Source organism: Trichophyton benhamiae (genome assembly GCF_000151125.1).
Source record: "Trichophyton benhamiae CBS 112371 chromosome Unknown Abenha-G-c-322p01.r1, whole genome shotgun sequence".
NCBI classification, from domain to species: domain Eukaryota; kingdom Fungi; phylum Ascomycota; class Eurotiomycetes; order Onygenales; family Arthrodermataceae; genus Trichophyton; species Trichophyton benhamiae.
This window is the reverse complement of record NW_003315110.1, coordinates 1,020,811-1,037,943: the sequence shown is the minus strand read 5'-3', so window position 1 is coordinate 1,037,943 and position 17,133 is coordinate 1,020,811. Positions and strand designations below refer to the sequence as shown.

The following is a 17,133-nucleotide window of genomic DNA, read 5'->3' as shown; positions in this document are numbered from 1 at the left end:
TAGTTAGCTGTTGTTTGGCTGCCTGCGAGAGAGAGACGGGGATGAGACGAGACGCCCAGCAGCGAAGAAACCCCGTATATAAAACGGTCCAACTGTAACAAACAGCTGAGGTGTCTCTGGTCTGGCCGCTGGTTAGGCTGCTGTCTCTGCGCTCTTTTGGCCGCTACCCAAGCAATAACAGGCTGTGATATAGCCAACTCTACAGCTAGCTATGGAGCACAGCTAGCTACGACTGGAGCTTCCTGGGCTGGCCGGCCGGGTCCCTCTCGCAGGTGCCCGTCTTGCTCTGCATCTCGCAGGCGGCCCGGTATCATATTTACCTGTCGACTCTGCCCTTACACAGGGTCGCCGCCAGCCACGAAACAGGAGAAAAGACGGCCTTGTTTGATCATAAAAATACTGCTCCAGCTCATCTCGTCGCCGTCGCCGTCGCCCTTCGTATAACCTCGTTACTGTAAACAAACTGACTGTCATGGCTTGCTTCAGCCTTTCGTCTCGTCTCGTCTCCCCCCACCGGTTCGTCCTCGTCCGCTTCAGGCATCACCACCTTCGCCCTCTATCCCTTTATCGTGCAGCTTTATCTTCTTCATGGCAAGTTCTTTTAATCTTCTTCGGTTTTGCTGCTTTTATTTTATTTTATTTTATTTTATTTACCTTTTTTTTTTTTTTTTTTTCATCTGATAGAATGAGCATGCTGACTCAGCAGGCTCTCCAGCAAAAAAAAAAAAAAGAAAAGAAAAAGTAAAATAAAAAACCTCCAAGATGAGTCGAAGAAAGTCGAAGCCAAAGCAGCGACAGCGCACGCAAGATGGCTGCCAGAACACTCAGGATAGGTCAATTGATTCCTAAAGCTGCCTGTGCTACCTGACAAAATGCTAACGCTGCCGTAGGTCTCATTCCGGGCGACGGGATCGGTAGGGAGGTTATCCCGGTACGTTGAAGCAGCTCTCCTGCAGCTTGTGAAGAAGAGAAATACAACCCCCCGCCAGAGCTCCATTGACCAAGGATCTGTTCTGCAATAGGCCGGTCGACGCATTCTCGAAGCTCTTCCAGCGTCGTTGGGCTTAAAGTTCTCCTTTGTCGACCTCGACGCGGGCTATGACACCTTTCTGCGCACCAAGACTGCCCTGCCAGACAAGACGGTCGAGACCCTCAAGAAGGAATGTGACGGTGCTCTGTTCGGAGCTGTCAGGTAGGCCCAGCTCTGTCTGTAACTATTGACCAGCATGGAATTGAGATAAGTGGGCTAAAATGACTGCCCTAGCTCTCCATCAACCAAGGTCGCAGGATACTCGTCCCCCATCGTCGCCCTTCGTAAGAAGCTAGACCTCTATGCGAACGTACGCCCAGTCAAGACCACGGCCGGCGCCAACGCCTCTGTCAGACCAATTGACCTTGTCATCGTCCGTGAGAACACTGAGGACCTCTACGTCAAGGAAGAGAAGACCTACGACACCCCCAACGGCAAGGTAGCAGAGGCCATCAAGCGCATCTCTGAAAACGCCTCGTTCCGAATCGGTACCATGGCGGGCGAGATTGCTCTCCGACGACAGAAGATCCGTCAGGCTCAGTCTGCCAATACCACTACTGCCAGCCCCATGGTCACCATCACGCACAAGAGTAACGTCCTCAGCCAAAGTGACGGCTTGTTCCGCGAGACATGCCGCAAGGCCCTGGCCAACGAAAAATTCAGCGGCGTCAACGTCGAGGAACAAATCGTCGACTCAATGGTGTACAAGCTCTTCAGACAACCCTCATACTACGATGTCATCGTTGCTCCCAACCTGTACGGAGATATTCTGTCGGACGGTGCTGCCGCGCTCGTTGGAAGTCTAGGTCTGGTTCCTAGCGCCAATGTCGGAGATGGGTTCGCTATTGGTGAACCATGCCATGGCAGTGCTCCCGACATCGAGGGCAAGGGTATTGCCAACCCCATTGCCACCATACGAAGCACAGCTTTGATGTTGGAGTTCTTGGGCGAAGGTGCGGCTGCTGCTAAGATTTATGCGGCTGTCGACGCCAATTTAGACGAGGGCAAGCTCCTTTCCCCTGACCTTGGTGGCAAGGCCACTACTGCCGAGGTTCTGGAAGATGTCCTCAAGAAACTCTAGGTCTTTTTCCTAGTATAGAGATTTGCCTACCACTTCTACAAGCTCTGATCTTGTACACTTAGACAGATGGTTCATACCAAGTAAAAAAAAAGAAAAAGAAAAAGAAAACTTTCCTGCCAAATGACTCCTCTATATACCCCCCCGCTAACCTCTATGCAAACCATCACGTTACAAGTAGGTCTAGTCAACCTCTGCCTCTGCCTCACCTGACGCACTCTCATCCTTTAGTGGCTCTACCTCTGCCCCATTTTGCATCAGAAGCGTAAACAGCACCACGAAGTAGATGTCCCCAGTAGTCTTGTTCTTCAAGATATACCGCAACTCATGGTTCTTTTCGTCAATATACTTAGTAACCGGGACCGGGAAGCCAGGGATACGGATCGTGAAATCTGTCTCTCGTTAGATTCGACATAATCCGTTCAATTGGGGGTGGGGGTATATCATACCACTGAATCCAATGTAAGGATTTCCAAAGTCCGCTTTATATATCCTTCCCGGCTCAAACTCAAAGTCCTTCCTCTTCTGCTCGTCCAGGAAAAACTTCTGTCTCAGGCCATTGTCGTCGGGTATCTGCAGTTCCTCACGAACTGCCTGCCCACTACCTTCACCCCCTTCTTCAACTACAGCCTCATGTATTTCCGCCTCCGAGTTCCCCGTTTCATCCTCCTTACCACAAACCCGGAAATAGTTCCAACTCGACAGACACGGCCCATAGATATAAGGTTTATCCGCATATATGTCCCCTTCTAACCCCGGATCAACCCACCACTTGATAAATTTAAACGCATAGCTTGATCCTGGCGGGAGCCTGTCGCGTATAGGGCGGTCCAGATCATTCCCAAGCACCAGATCGTTTCCGGTTAGTCCCTTTTTCGGTACAAATGAGATAGCGAGAGAGTACTGGTCGTTTACGCGAGTTGGGTGTGAAAAGTGGACATGTGTTTTTGGTGAGGAGTCCGGAAGACCTGGTACAAAAAAAAAAAGATATCATTAGTGTTTATTCCTGAGAGAAATCCTCATGGATTCAAGAAACACTAGGCAAGGACGGTACCATTGTAGTCTTGTATACGAAGACAAAGGTTCACCTTTGCATGCTCGGTCTCAATACATAGGTTGGTATCAGTGTTCACATGGACGAGTGAGTGCGTTGATGTGTCGTATGTCGGCCCAGCAGTGATCTGAAGCTTGTATCGAGGACCTGAATCTCCGGATGTCATTTTTTAAAGCTCAACAGCCCTTCAAGGCGTTTGTAGTTGTTGATTATCTGGGCTGTAGGCTGGCTCTAGGCCTGTTGTGTTTGGGCACGCGACCCAACAGACTCCGGTGAATGGTATAAAAGCGACCGGCTAACGGCGAGGACCGGATAGAAGGCTGTTCAATGATAACTTGTAGGCCTTGAGTACATTTATATTTCAACAAGGCAAGCTCTGTCTGATGCTGGATGTGCGTGCTTTTTTTGATGCTTGCTTCAACCAACTCTTTTTTTCTGCTGAAATGACGTACCTCGGGTTTTAGATGCTTGGAAGGCGGTCAGCAGGTGGCTTGGCAGACTGGATCTATAAAAAGAACAACCTTTTGACTATCAATCAAATTTTAACGGCTTTTTCACGGTCACGGTTTAAAGGTATTATTATTTGAAGCGATCGGTGGTGAGTATAGGAAAATATTAGGTAAATTCTATTAGGAAACTCATAGTATAGGTACAGGGCTGTGATTTCTCTGAAAAGAAAGACCTGGTTCGATACGCTGGCTATGACAAATGAAATATTCAAAATGAGAGGTAGATGTGAAAATGTGACGAAAGTAAATATGTATCCCTCACGCTCGCGGAGAGATTGGTGATATAATAGGGAATGCCGTTGTAGGCTTGCATGCACTCGAAGGGAGTGCTTCGGACTCGGACCACACGTCTTCTTCAACCACCATGTTGACCCCGGAATCTGGACACCGTCTGCGTTTCTTCCCCTTCCCAATCTCTACATTTTTGAATCTGCTCACGGTCTCTGGTGTGATGGGCTCGCTTCCGAAACCATTAAAGGAGTGTCGTAGGCCAGCCATGGCGTCGCCACAGGTGCTTGGTCGACCAGCATCCTTGGCCAGTAGCTGGATCCCGTTTTGCCATTCAACAATGGCCTTCATGGCTTCGCGCTGTTTCTGCTGGGTCTGTCGGATTGCATTCCAGGATATACGTTCCATGTTCCTCTGCCGTTTCTCTAACTGTGCCTTTTCAGACTGCAAAGTTGCGTTTTCGGCCTTGGTTTCGTTGAGCGAGGTCGAGATGGCGGACAGACGAAGGTTGAGGTTTCCAACTTCCTTCTGATGCTCGACAGACTGTTCTTTGGCAGCCATCTCCAGGGCAGAAATCACTTCTTCCTTCTCAGTTTCAAGAAGCTTTATCTTCTTGTTAAGCTCCAAGACCTTCAAATCGCTTTGATGAAGGGACGCCTCGATGGATGCAGTCGTTTCCTTCTCTCTCTTGAGGCGGCCTTCGAGCTCAAATATTCTTGCCTGGGAGAGATTGCCTGCATCCCTCATTCGGTTATTCAACATTGTCAGTTTCTCTGCTTTCTTCTCTGAAGCAGCCACCTCGTCTTCTAGTTCTGAATTCAGCCTCTCAAGCATGAGTAAGTCCTCTCTATACTTGCTTAACGCATCTTGCAGCCGGATCTTGTCTGTTTCTTGCTCTTTCATGTCTCTTTCCATATTCTGTAGCTTGATGCGCATGTTAAGCGTATCCTCCGCGATCGATTCCGCATATTTCCCTAATTTGTTTTTCTCCTTTGTCTCTTGCTCCAATCGGAATAGAGTGGCATCGAACTGCTTTCTTAGCGCTCTTTCGCGATCCTCGCCACTTTTAATTTGATCTTTGGCCTGTGTTAATCCGCGTACCAAACGGTGGATTCGATCAACTAAAGCATCAATAATAGCTTTCCAGTTTGATAAGCTTGCGTTTGCTGTTTCCCCTGGAACCAGCCTTTCGAGCTCCACTCTTGCATGTCGGAAATGCGCTTCGATACCGGCAATAATTTCCGCCGCACTTTCTCCATCAAAGCCATGACCAGAGAGCTCACTTTGAAGATCTTTCACATTTTGAACTGCCTCAGCTGCCCTGACAGTTGCATCTTGCAGTGTTGCAATGACCTGCTTTGCCAGGTCAGGCGGGGGTAAAGCGCTGTGTTCTTCTCCAGATTCATTATCCTGGGTAACAGCATTGGGCTGTCCTGAGATCCTTTGCCATTCCTCAAAAAGGTACAACTGATCTCTGTTTTTGTCGTTAAGTTCACTAGTAAGCTGCTCAATCTGGGCCAACGTATTTGGGTCGGATAAAGTTGTTGACGAGACCGCACGCCCAAACGTTGATATTGGAGTACTGCTGGCCATGGGCGTCCATAGAGGGCTGTTTGGTGCGCTAAAATCCTCATCCATCGTGTCATCGTCCATTATTGCCGCAGAATCTCCGCTCGTATTCGGGCAGGGAGTCAATAAGGATTCTTCTATGGGATGAGAGTGTTGCCTTTCACTCCTTTCTGGGGTCTTGCAAACGCTCTCCTCTGTGGTTGAATGTTGGCAGTCTATCTCCATCCTTTGGTTTCTTAACGACTCGACTTCCATCTGCAGTTGCCTCATCTGCTCGTCCTTTTGCCTCTGGAGCCTCTTCTCTTCTTTCCGTCTTCGATCAATCTCATTCATTGCTTCACTAAAGCCGAGGCGTTGTATCCGCCTCCTAGATCGCGGATCAAGGATATCATGAAAACGTAGATACCGGAATATGTTTGAGTCAGGGGTTGACATTGCCATCTCTGCCTGTGTCTGTCGAAGTTGGGAATAAATGGCAGGATCAGAGTGCCGCAGACGCGAGTCTCGCCGTTTTCTACCACTTCGTGATGTATGAACAGCGGCATCTCCAGTTTGATCTGCGAGAAGTGTAGTCCGCGACACGAGTGGTGTTAGTCCAGTCGATGGATCGCTTTGCTCTGGGGTATTATCTTGGTCGATGTGGCAACCAGGATCAGAGAACCGAACCCGCTTCCTCGAACGCCGAGAGGCCCGGGCTTTGCGCGGCGTACACGGCGCTTCATCAAGAGAGCAACATGCTGCTGGCTCTTGGACCACGGAGGCCGACCCTTCTCCGGCTTCAGCGGGAGCTTCGGCTTGAGTAACCCGGGTCTCAACTGGCGGATCGCCAGCTCTGCTTCGTAGTCCAGGGCGCATAGAGAACAACCACCACCTATACGTCTGGAGAACCTGTAGTCTGCTCACTAACCAATCCGGTGGTGCTAGAGATTCTATTAGCGACTTCTTGTTCATAATTCACAAATCCTTGTGGTTCGTTAGACCAGGGAGGCCACGCAGTGGTGTTGATGTACAGCAAGCGTCTTCACCAAAACGCCACCATCCACGGACCCTTTTAAAAGATCGCGAACAATGAAGCGAGTCTTTCATCCCATACAAAGAAAAGTAAACAATAATTGCCTTACCTGGGGATTGAAGAGCCGGCAAAAGTGTACCCGCGTCGAGGTTCGAAGTATGTGTTGGTATATATACTGATATGTAATGCAAGAGTCCTCTGCCGAGTCGAGCAAAAACAGTGCCTAGTTAAATAAGCGCGTCTGAGAGGAACCGATGGAGTAACTAACACAAAGTAGACTACCCCAAACCCCAGGAGTGAGACACGCAGTTTATTTATACATGCAGCGAAGCCTCCGGGCTGCTGTATGTGATCTTGTTATTATTATTATTGCCAAAACATAACACATCGCTCGCTCGCTAGCTAGCTCGTTGCCTAAAGCAGGGATTGGCTGGTCGAAATGCAAATCAAAACATCAACAAACACCAATTCTTGGCAACGGCGTCGCGTCTGGCGTTAGTTAACTAAGTGGAAAAATAATAACACAGATAGACGCGCTACGCCGTTCAGGCGGTTTGTGTAACCGCAGGAGTAAATAAACAAACCTGAGATATGGAAGAGTGCGAGGGCTTTACTCCGTATTCGGCATGCCTTTTTTCTTTTTTTCTTTTTCTTTTTTTTTTTTTCTTTCTTAGTTATCTAGTTACTCGCGACTCGCGAGCATGATAGGCGCAAAGCTCCGGCAGTTACATCGTTTCGGGTGTGTTTACTTCATGCAAGGATGGAGTCGTCTGATATTTAACTAACTAGTGATAGTTATCGCTGCTAGGGTTTACAGCATAAAATATATTCATAATACCAATTTTTGCAAAAGGATGTTTCTTGGACAGTGGTAGGTTCCCACTGTGAGATCTTGTCTTTTATTATTTATTATGCTATCTAAATTCCTAAACAACAAACCACTTCTTTCTTCAATCTCCCCCTAGAAAAATGCGCTCTTGTCTTTGATCTTTCCATGGAACAAGGCACTCTTGTGTTCAGTCTTCTCCTGACATTTATCGGCCGTTGACATCGAAACGGAAGAAGAGGCAATCGTCGAAGTTCTGGTGGCCTCCCTTAGCAGTCATCCAAGACCATTCGCACCAATCGATGAGGTCGAGGAAGATACCGCCGCAGTTGTCGCCAACGTAACGGTCGTGGTTGCATTTGTTGGTAACCCAGTACTCGATCTTAACGGTAGGCAGCCACTTGACATGGTAGAGCGAGGTGTTGCGGAAGTTCTTGAACTTGTGCATGTTGCAGAATTCCTGGCTGCCCCAGTAGCAATCTCCACGGTTGGAGATTGCGCCGCCGCAGTAGCAGTATTTGTTCTCATACCACTGGTCGCAGTTCCCCTTGGAGCCGAATCCACGCTTTTCAAGGCCGGTGGTGGCATTTCCGGGGTTGTTCTTGAAAAGGGCCACTATAACGGAGTCATTAGCCTCAGGAAGGGACAATTCGAGCCACTGTCTCGGTGGAACGGGTGATAGGTAACTTACAGTCCTTATCGGAAATATCAACGAAGTCAGCAGTGATAGTGTAGGGCTCGCCATGCTCAGTGACACCTTTGCCAACAACGGTTCCGGTGATAGGCTCGAGTGCCTTTTCGGGAGTGGCAGGGATAGCGGAAGAGATACCGCTAAGGGCAAAGGTAATGGAGAGGAGGTTAAGAAGCTTCATGATGGCTGAAGGCGAGGAAAGATGGTGAGAATAGGTAAGCTGGACTGTTCTCTGAGGTTGTTCTGCTTGTGTATTTGTGACTGACAACTGGAGGAAGTCCACTGTTTTTATAGTCGAGCAGATGATGGGATAGCAGCACTTTGTTCATTGGGAGCGCATGTAGTCCGTAGCATTCTCTTCGAAGGATTCTCTCTGAAGGATTTGCTATGTAGGATTTTCTTGGGAAGAATTTTCCGGGAGGGCGTTAGGTAGCATCGTGGCATGTTGTAGAGATCAAGATAGCCCAATCAACAAACTCTCTGTCTACGGTCCCTCAACGGAAGTCTGGGCAGCTTCTCCATCGAAATCTTAGGCGGATAGCCGCCCAGGATCTGGCCTGGTACTTTGCATAAGCGCCTCGTCTAGCGCATCTATTTGCAGGGGTCAGTTTTGGGCCGTATTCCATACATACGGACCCTTTCTCCTGGAACCATTAGCAACACGCTGCGGGAAGCGCTGGTCTTGTGTGCTTGGTTCAGCTTGAATGCCTTATGCACTATGTGTTACCTGTTGCTAGTTACCACCTTGCTAAGTGTTCATCATGGTGTACAATATAGTGAGGCACTTTGATAGCAAGATGGCTTTCGCGCAGAACTTTAGCTATATATAGTGTTAAACTCTATAGTTAGCAAGAGAATTGGCATCCTACAGGCCCTCATCAGGGATCTAGCCAACGAGTTACTTATGAACTCGCATTTGGGTGGGTATAACTGGGTGCGCTGCTCGGAATTCCGTGGGATGCGAATTTCCTTAAGAGCTGTAGTTGCACCTAAACTCGAGCCTGGGCAGAGGATTTAACTAGATTGAGGGAGTGAATGGCTCGTGGTAAATATGACGTGGGGACTGAAGGCTTAGGGCCTCTGCACGCTGCTTAACCCACTAAGGCAGCCGAGCGGGGGATTAATAGGGTATATCACAGACTGAGATGCCTCGAAATAAACTGATGTCCTCTTTAAAGTTGACGAAGGATTTCGACGAAGGATTAAACGTGTGAACGACCGGGCGGGTCCTTCAGCATTAGCCAGGTCGAGTTAGCGTGAGTTAGCTCCCACGTGGGAACCTAGAGTTAATCAGCCTGTGTGGGGCCTTTTCCACCAGTAGCAGCGAAGGGTAACCGGATAACCAGCCTTAGGGGTTGTCGATTTCTCACTCCGTATCTAACCAGGTCAAGATCCTCAGCAAGGTTGATGCTTGACTCGTGCTTTGCCCTTCTAGAACGCAAGAGCCACACCAACGCTAAAGTGGCCGCCGAGGGAACATCCTTCGGCCCAGCAGAACCCATATTCAGGTGGCTCCCTTTACCACCCTGCTACCTTTACCAGCACTCGTGACTATACCATGGTTATCCGGGTCATAGTTGCCATCACTATCACCTACGATCGAATCCTCACACACCAGCCGATACGATAGTTCCTCACAGCTATGGGCAAGGCTAATATCGCCGCCATTTTAGATGAAGGAAGATGCCTTAGTGTATCTCCGAGGCCATTCAAAATGACCCCGTCACCTTTGCAGGATGCCCCAACGGTCTTGGGACTACAGAATCCTGTAGTTTTATTATGGCCTGATTACTTCCAGGAATCACTCCATGGAGTCACCTGGGACAGTCCGCACATGAGCATGACATTTCTTGTTTTGAGAAAGAGACAAGTGGGCTAACGGATGTCAGTACTTGATTATCTGGGCGCTGCGACTACGCAGATTTGCACAGGCTCAAGCTTTGACATACCTACGCCATAGATACTGCTAGAGAATACGTAAAATAGGTCATCTCTTTCATACCAACCGTATCTAGGACGATGAGGCCCAAGGTTGATCGGAAGTCACTCATCGTATTTACGATAATGCATAGATTTGATGACACTTGCTAACAGCTCATCCTGCATCCCCACTTATCGAGAGTGACAAGTAGATGCAAATAATCCACTTCCCTGGGTCTTAGGGGATCCTGGAACCTGGAGACTATGCTGGCGCTCAATATCGCGGAGATATTAGAGCCAGTGGTTAAGGCTGCAGATAACGTCTTGCTGTACTACTTCTGCGTTAACAGCGACAGGGACTGGAATACCTGCTTCAATACCCGCTTTGACAATCATGAGGTATTCTGCATCTATGGATCGACCTATATCCTCACATCAAGAGCTCCTTCGGACGGACAAAGACAACCAAATATGTCATTTCTAGTTTTGTCCTGTTGTGAAGGGGTTTCCAAGCTCTGATCCAGCAGAACACAGCTTCAGGGGTAATTACTTGTTCCCAGCCAGGGGAAAAAGATAACGCCAGGACTGAAGCTTATTATCCTCTTCCGGCCTCAGCCGGCTCGTTTAGAGAGTAAACTCGACCAGTATCAGAGGGCCTGGCTAGATACCTTTAACACGAAAATCTCGTATAATGTCGATTGATATAGCTGCCAAATTGGTATTCGAGCAGAATCCTTCCCAGGAGACAGTCACCCAAGTCCAGCAGACCTTGTTGGCTGGCAGTAATGTGGCCTTTCTATGGGTCAGGCTCGTGTCAGGAAAGTGGGAATTGGAGCAAAATCGATGAAATTCCCCGCCATATTCCTAAAGGACCTGCTGGGAACCTATCAGCGGTCTCTCTGATAGGTCATCGACAAAGAAGGATTTTGTCTCCCTTTTTCAATAGTCGTTCTCGTTTCTGACCCTCACACTGGGGGGAACTGGCGGTGACCATAGGGATCACGGCAGCTGTTACCAGTTTAGCAAGGCATGTTAACTCATAAACGGATCAAACCTGGTGGGCTGCTCCTGAAGGTTGAAGGAGTGTTTATCAGCCTCGGCAATGGAGTTCTTTCAGAGTGATCAAATTAACATCAAGGGGATCAAGATGTTCCACCTGGGCTAATAAGTCCACGAAATTCTCGTGGAAATATGTTTAGCACACGTCAAACGTGCATGCGGAAATTGTCGGAATATTCACGATCCCTTCTTATCTTATGCCAGCTGGTACTTGGCCGGTGTATCTCCTCTATACCCTATACCATATATGTGCCATTCTGGAGAATTCGAGAGAAATAGCGCAGGATCTACTTAAGCAGAGAGCGCACGGGGGCAAACTGCTAGCTACTTTAGGAGTTGTATTGCTGACAGATCTTACGGATCCGATAGACGGGTGGGTGAAAGATCTGCTTGGGCTTCCTCACCGCGCTTCAAGTATTTGTCCTGGTTTGTTGACCTAGTCATGAAAAGGCTGGGTTTTTATCTCCGCTTCCAATCCGGGAGCTGATGCCTGATTATCTCGAATATGTGGCGTTGAGCAGGTGGGACAGTCAGGTCGTACCAGGAGATCATCTAGGAGAACAAAACGGATGAGCTGCGGGATGGTCAAAGCTGTACCATATGTTCTTTCTGAACTCGTGGTCGCCAGTAACCAGAAGAAGTCAAGACGATGGGCGACTTGTGGACGCAGATCTTACGGAAGGTCTAAAATTTACCAGGTGCTGCTGGCCACCACAGCCTTCACGGGTATGGGAAAGAAGCTGGCTGACGTAAAACATGGCTGGGAAAAAGATGGCACTACAGCAGCAGTGGTTGTAGACTGGCCGCTGCCGCCTGCGACAAGAACGTGCTGAAATTCTTCCTATTCGCCATCAAAGAGGTCCTGGAAAATTTTAGTGGTAGCGTTCATGTTGAGAATCTGGAAGAAATGTATTTCGGACAATTGTGCTCGTGACGGGCTACTTCTTCATGATCACCAAATAGGAGCCATGAATAATCGGGTAATGCCCCCGGATCGTCGCGTAGCTCTTCAAAGGATAAATCAGAACCAGCTATGAAGTCGAGCTGTTCAGTATGCGAGCCAGGCATATGCCAATAAGCTATCGTTTATTAGCGAGAATGGAAACTCTGACAGGATACACCTTCTCCTGACCAGTAGCTTCCAGTTTGCGCGGCGGGCAATGGTAAACGGAGAGGAGTACTTTCTCGATATCCTCGCTAGCATGCTTGATTCTGTGCTAGAAAAGATGCCGCCGCTGACGGTTGGTCGGTTGACAGCGAAGGAGCCTCCGAGCATGCAGCAGCAGCGGTCATGCAGACCCCCTGTAGAGAGCCTGATCATCGGGAAGCAGCATGGCTTGACATTACCCGACAACGCTCCACGACGGAGAGTGGAAGCATTGAAACATTCCATAAGTACCCTTGGTCCAAATATCCCTCGCAGCTTACATGCCACTTCTCTCTGGTGTTTGGCATTTGACGTTGAAAAAAGCTTCACCCGAAAATCATCTGATCTCCACCATATAAAGTTTCTTTGATAGAGCCTCAGGCCTTGGCATTCTAGCAAACGAATAGACCCTAAACATTAGTCTATACTTTACTAGTCATGGAGTACAGTCTATTACAAGAAATATTTGGTAAATAAAGCCTATGCCTACCTAAAACATCCAAGGATAATATTTATTAATTGAGGTTTATCTCAACGTTGAAGATTCTGGGCGGAGCCGGGTCCACGGAACTACCCCCCAACGACCGGGGAAATAGCGCTTGACGTATACAGCATCGTCGATAATCCCGATAATATACCGCTTGCGATTTTTGGCTTCATACTAACACCGTTGGGGCTGGGTGATCTGGTTATGACCAGCAAGGCGACCGCAATCACGCGCGGCTTGAGTGACGCGGACCCGGCCAAACTGTGAACAAGTGTGAGAAGGAAGTTGGCAAACGCCCAGAAAGCGACATAGAGTTATCGCAAGGCATAAATGGAATCGTTTTGTCCTATTTCCACGAAATAGTCGTGGCAGACAATAAATACGAATTGGCATGACCAACACCTGGAGAAGTAGTCATTATAATTAGGCGTAGTAGTCGGCATCTGGGGTGGATGTGTATATTGCAAAAACATTCTCTTTTCTCAGAGCAATTCAGTTTAAAATAGGTTAATGTTTCTGCGTGAAGCTTGATGAAGCATTTCGCTAGCTGGTATCTGGTAGATCCAGTGGATTTAACTAGTAGGTAGAGTGGAAACCTGGCTGCTAAGAAATCAGCAGATCCGATAAATCAAGCTAGCTAATGATCACTTCAAATGAGATTCAGTGGGTTCATGTAGAAGATTCATTAGCCTAAACATCAAATCTGGCCTTGTTACATATACTACTCCAGCTGACTCGAGACCGCAGCCTCCATAACTCCTCACGTGGGTGTCCGCGGGAATTCACCGCAATACTGTCACAGGCTGGATGGGTATCTGGATGGCTGGTATGGCCTACGAGGAGAGAACGGTCGAATGGAGTGGTGGTCCTTTCATGGATTTGGTGTTCTGGTGGGTTCGCAAGTGGAAAGGCCAGTCCTGGCCTGAGCGACAACGAGAGTGAGATAACAAGAAGTGTTGTTCTACTAAAATGTGAGCCCCATACTATTCATTCTCCCCCCAACCTGCGGCGGCTTGCGAGGCTTTATTAGTACCACTCCAGCTTCGTCGACAGGGACATCGCCGGAATTTAAGCCTGCATCAAGAGTACCCAACTCGCCGGGGATCCTCACATAGTCTCTCAAAAACACCTTTAACGATGTATTGGGATCCTTCCACGAAGTGGATCGCTCTGGTATCGCGGCCGATCTAGTCTTCTTGGTGCTGGATGTATTTCTGTGTGAGGGGAGTGACGGTGCGGGTGATCTCCTCGGACGAGATGGCTTGGCCTTAGATGGCATGTTCGGTTCTTTTGGCTTAGGGAGTGAGGCAGTTGGGCCTTTCGCAAGAAGAGATGAAGAACTTGAAGACTTTTGATGGGTGTTGTTGGTAGAGACACCATCTGTGTCCATTTCGTGGCTTAGACGAATGGGCCGGTGTAAACTACCGCGTACAGAATGGAATACATCTTCGTCTTCACTCTCTTTGGCCTCATCCTCTTTAAAAGGAGTTGCCTTCCTTTTCTGCGATTTATTGACGGATACACGACAATAGGGCTCGTCCCCAAGCTCAACACTAGCCCTATCGCGCGACGAAGCCTCCAAATTAACCTTGGTTGATTCTGAGTCGCTGCCCTCGCTGTCCCAGTCTTGAATCCCGTATTTGCATGGCGATTCTGGAATGGCCCGCTTTAAGGTAGAAGTACACTGTAGCTCAGGGGTTGCTTCTTTCCCGGGCCCATCTCCTAGCTCACTAGCACAGTCACTCTCACCTTCAGCCTCGGTGACCACTGCTTGAAGATTCTTAACTGTCAGATTTCGCCTCTTGTACAATGGAAATTTGGCGTGTTTTTCGAAGTAATCTTCGTACGTATTTGGTTTCTTGTGTCGCTGGTCGCACCTTTGCAAATAGTTTTGGTATTCCAACACTTCACGAGCAACAAAATCATCCCACAGTATTGACCTTTTCAGTAAACCGTTTCTGAGGAATTGCAGCCTGCAGCATGCCCTCCTGAATACTTCCAGGCTACCGGTGTAAGTTTTGTATGCTTGTTGGAATTTGTAGTATATTTCTTCGGTTTGAGAAGAGAATTTGACCTTGTCGAACGTTCTACTGCCCCAGTGGCTGGGGACAGCCGCACTTACACTTCTATCTACTTCTGCTATCCTCGGAACTTTTCTTGGAGATGATGGGAGTGAAGGCGATCCAGCTTTGCGCTTATGTTGTTGATTGGTATTATCAAGCAGTGGTACAGAGGCAGAGGCCTTGGTTGACGGAAGAACGAGCACATTATGGTCGGCATTCTCCAGCGATGACCTGGGGACCTGCAATATACTTGTAGAGTCATTAACGTTCCCTGAGCCGGCACTCCATTCCCCAGAGATCTGGGAAGTAACAACCATTTGATCATTGTTTGTGAAAGGATTTTGGGTAACTAAGTCATGCTTTGTTGACTCGCAGCTAGGCGCAGGCTGTGCTTTTAGTTGCTGTGATAGCATGGTCCCGGACAATCTAGTAACATCTTCATTATTATCCATCCCTGTATCACAGTTCTGTGTCGAGGTATACAAATCCCGGGGAATGGAAAGTTCTATTTCAGAATCTGGACAACTTTTGTCATCGAATACTTCTTCAACTTTCGTAGCAAAACCTGGTACATTTGTAGGCGGGGAGTGGTTAGGGGCACCAGTAGAATCGGTGGGATTAGCGACTGATGTACGCTTATTGGAGGTGGTTGCAGACGAATTTACGCTTCTCCTTGGTGGGCTGCTGTCAAGAGGCACAAGGGGAACTGGAGACGTTGGGGGCCAATCTTCTGATCTTATTTCATCATCAGGGGCTGGGCTACCAGTGGAGGACGCTCCTTCTCCTAGAGTTGGGCTTCTTCGTAGGCTGGTTCCTATAGAACTCGTTTCTTTTTTATGACTCTCGCTCCACTCTTGCAGGAGTTCAAGAGGAACGAAATTCTGGGGAGTTTTCTTCCCAGGGTCCGGGGGTATCCAAGAGTCGTCACACTCGATCAAATTCAGTTGGGATTCAGGTATTAACACATCGCGTCGTCGTATTTTGTTCCAGCTGCTAAAAAAGCCCCTATTACTAACTTTCTTGGTTATTTCTGAGTCGTCTGGGCGGAATAAATTGTTCGAATATCGAGACCTAGAGGAATGTCTGGGATAAGTCGCCGAAGTGGTCCTTTCTTCAAGGGATGATATAACTTCGTGTTGGTCAGTTTGAGATGGAATTGGGTGCGCCTTCTGTGTGGCTTTGCCAACGCTGTCGGAGTATGAGTGTCTGCGTGGGGAAGAAGTTATAGAAGACGAATCTGTGGCTACAGGTAATGGCGTAGTTTGACCAGCCTGCTTGTCATCATTTTTGGTTGAATGTTCCACTGTAGGTGACCTCCGCGGCCTGTTCTTAGGGATCGTGCTCTTCGGTGGTAAAGCCTGCAGTAGCTCTTGGGCATTTGATACCTGAACAGCCACAGAATCCTTATTTCCCTGAGCTTTGGGTATTTGCGATACAATTACAGGTGGTTGGGTATGCCATCCGTTTTTCTGTGTTGAATTATCATGATGACCTGTAGGTTTTGAGTTTCCTCCGTTATCAGGGGTAGTAGCATCGGCCTGTGATTTTGGGCGCCCGGATTCATCATTCCGTGGGCTCGGCACCGGCGGCCCCAGGATATGGATTTTGCGAAACCATTTATCCTTCAGCTCAATAACAGCCTTACACCGAGCAATGTGTCCCGGATTCCCAAATACCCCCTCTTTTTCACACCCTTCAAGTTTAATTTCACCAATATGAAGAGATATTTCTGGAGGGAACTTGTTTGATTTTGCAATAACGATTTCACACTGCTTAATTCGTAGAAGACACGGTGTCAAGTTATTGTTCCAGTTGAAATTCTGACAAACACGCTCAGAGAATCTGGCAGGAATGAACGTATGGCTATCGGAAAGAATAGCTTGCGGAGTGGGTGCTTCCGGTAGCCACTATTGGGGTAACAACTGATTAGCAACTGATACAGCTCATTAGCTAAAGGGGAAGTAAGTACCTCTAGTAGCTGGGCATATTTAGGGCGCGTAACAGGTATGCGAAAGTTTTTCCCATCGTCAACAGTCGTTTTAAGCTCCCTGGGCCTGAGATTCGGATCATTTTTGTCGGCACTCTGGCTTATAGCAGTTGCTACCAGCGGTTCGATCCAGTTCTTCAGCAGTTCCATCCTGGTTTAGTATATCCAAATTCAGAGAATCCGAATCAGGACTCATTTTGCCTGTGAGCTCGGCAGAAGGTAGAAAATCTTGTCTGTCGTTCGCATTCTCACTTTGGCCGTTTTGTTGTCGCGCTTCGCGGAGGTAAGTAAATAAACGCTGGTGCGGCTAACTAACACAGCCGCCGGATGAGGGTCAAGTGATATTACATAATACTTTTACGAGGTTTTGATTGGTTTCCACTGGCGCCGGCATCCAGGCTGTGACGTTTTATGTCGATATCAAGGAGAAGCATCAGACATCCATTACCTTTTTTCGATTATTCACAAGCGTC

General features: G+C 48.2%; 6 protein-coding genes across 6 annotated transcripts; 2 read left to right on the top strand and 4 right to left on the bottom strand.

Moving 5' to 3' along the window:
- Nucleotides 1-808: 808 nt before the first annotated feature.
- ARB_06194 (uncharacterized protein) lies at nucleotides 809-2,111 on the top strand (the record flags this gene model as incomplete). The annotated part of the gene is made up of 3 exons (XM_003015836.1): nucleotides 809-857; nucleotides 1,054-1,192; nucleotides 1,265-2,111. 3 exons carry the CDS (start codon nucleotides 809-811, stop codon nucleotides 2,109-2,111), a joined length of 1,035 nt encoding a protein of 344 aa, XP_003015882.1.
- A 180-nt stretch (nucleotides 2,112-2,291) lies between these two features.
- On the bottom strand, nucleotides 2,292-3,328 carry ARB_06193 (uncharacterized protein; the record flags this gene model as incomplete). Its single annotated transcript, XM_003015835.1, has 3 exons — nucleotides 2,292-2,500; nucleotides 2,558-3,011; nucleotides 3,197-3,328. The coding sequence occupies 3 exons, from the start codon at nucleotides 3,326-3,328 to the stop codon at nucleotides 2,292-2,294; spliced, it is 795 nt and encodes a 264-aa protein (XP_003015881.1).
- A 601-nt stretch (nucleotides 3,329-3,929) lies between these two features.
- ARB_06192 (uncharacterized protein) lies at nucleotides 3,930-6,419 on the bottom strand (the record flags this gene model as incomplete). The annotated part of the gene is made up of 1 exon (XM_003015834.1): nucleotides 3,930-6,419. One exon carries the CDS (start codon nucleotides 6,417-6,419, stop codon nucleotides 3,930-3,932), a length of 2,490 nt encoding a protein of 829 aa, XP_003015880.1.
- A 1,095-nt stretch (nucleotides 6,420-7,514) lies between these two features.
- On the bottom strand, nucleotides 7,515-8,178 carry ARB_06191 (uncharacterized protein; the record flags this gene model as incomplete). The annotated part of the gene is made up of 2 exons (XM_003015833.1): nucleotides 7,515-7,921; nucleotides 7,998-8,178. The coding sequence occupies 2 exons, from the start codon at nucleotides 8,176-8,178 to the stop codon at nucleotides 7,515-7,517; spliced, it is 588 nt and encodes a 195-aa protein (XP_003015879.1).
- A 3,958-nt stretch (nucleotides 8,179-12,136) lies between these two features.
- Nucleotides 12,137-12,493, top strand: ARB_06190 (uncharacterized protein; the record flags this gene model as incomplete). The annotated part of the gene is made up of 1 exon (XM_003015832.1): nucleotides 12,137-12,493. One exon carries the CDS (start codon nucleotides 12,137-12,139, stop codon nucleotides 12,491-12,493), a length of 357 nt encoding a protein of 118 aa, XP_003015878.1.
- A 1,081-nt stretch (nucleotides 12,494-13,574) lies between these two features.
- On the bottom strand, nucleotides 13,575-16,810 carry ARB_06189 (uncharacterized protein; the record flags this gene model as incomplete). The annotated part of the gene is made up of 2 exons (XM_003015831.1): nucleotides 13,575-16,580; nucleotides 16,643-16,810. The coding sequence occupies 2 exons, from the start codon at nucleotides 16,808-16,810 to the stop codon at nucleotides 13,575-13,577; spliced, it is 3,174 nt and encodes a 1,057-aa protein (XP_003015877.1).
- Nucleotides 16,811-17,133: the final 323 nt, after the last annotated feature.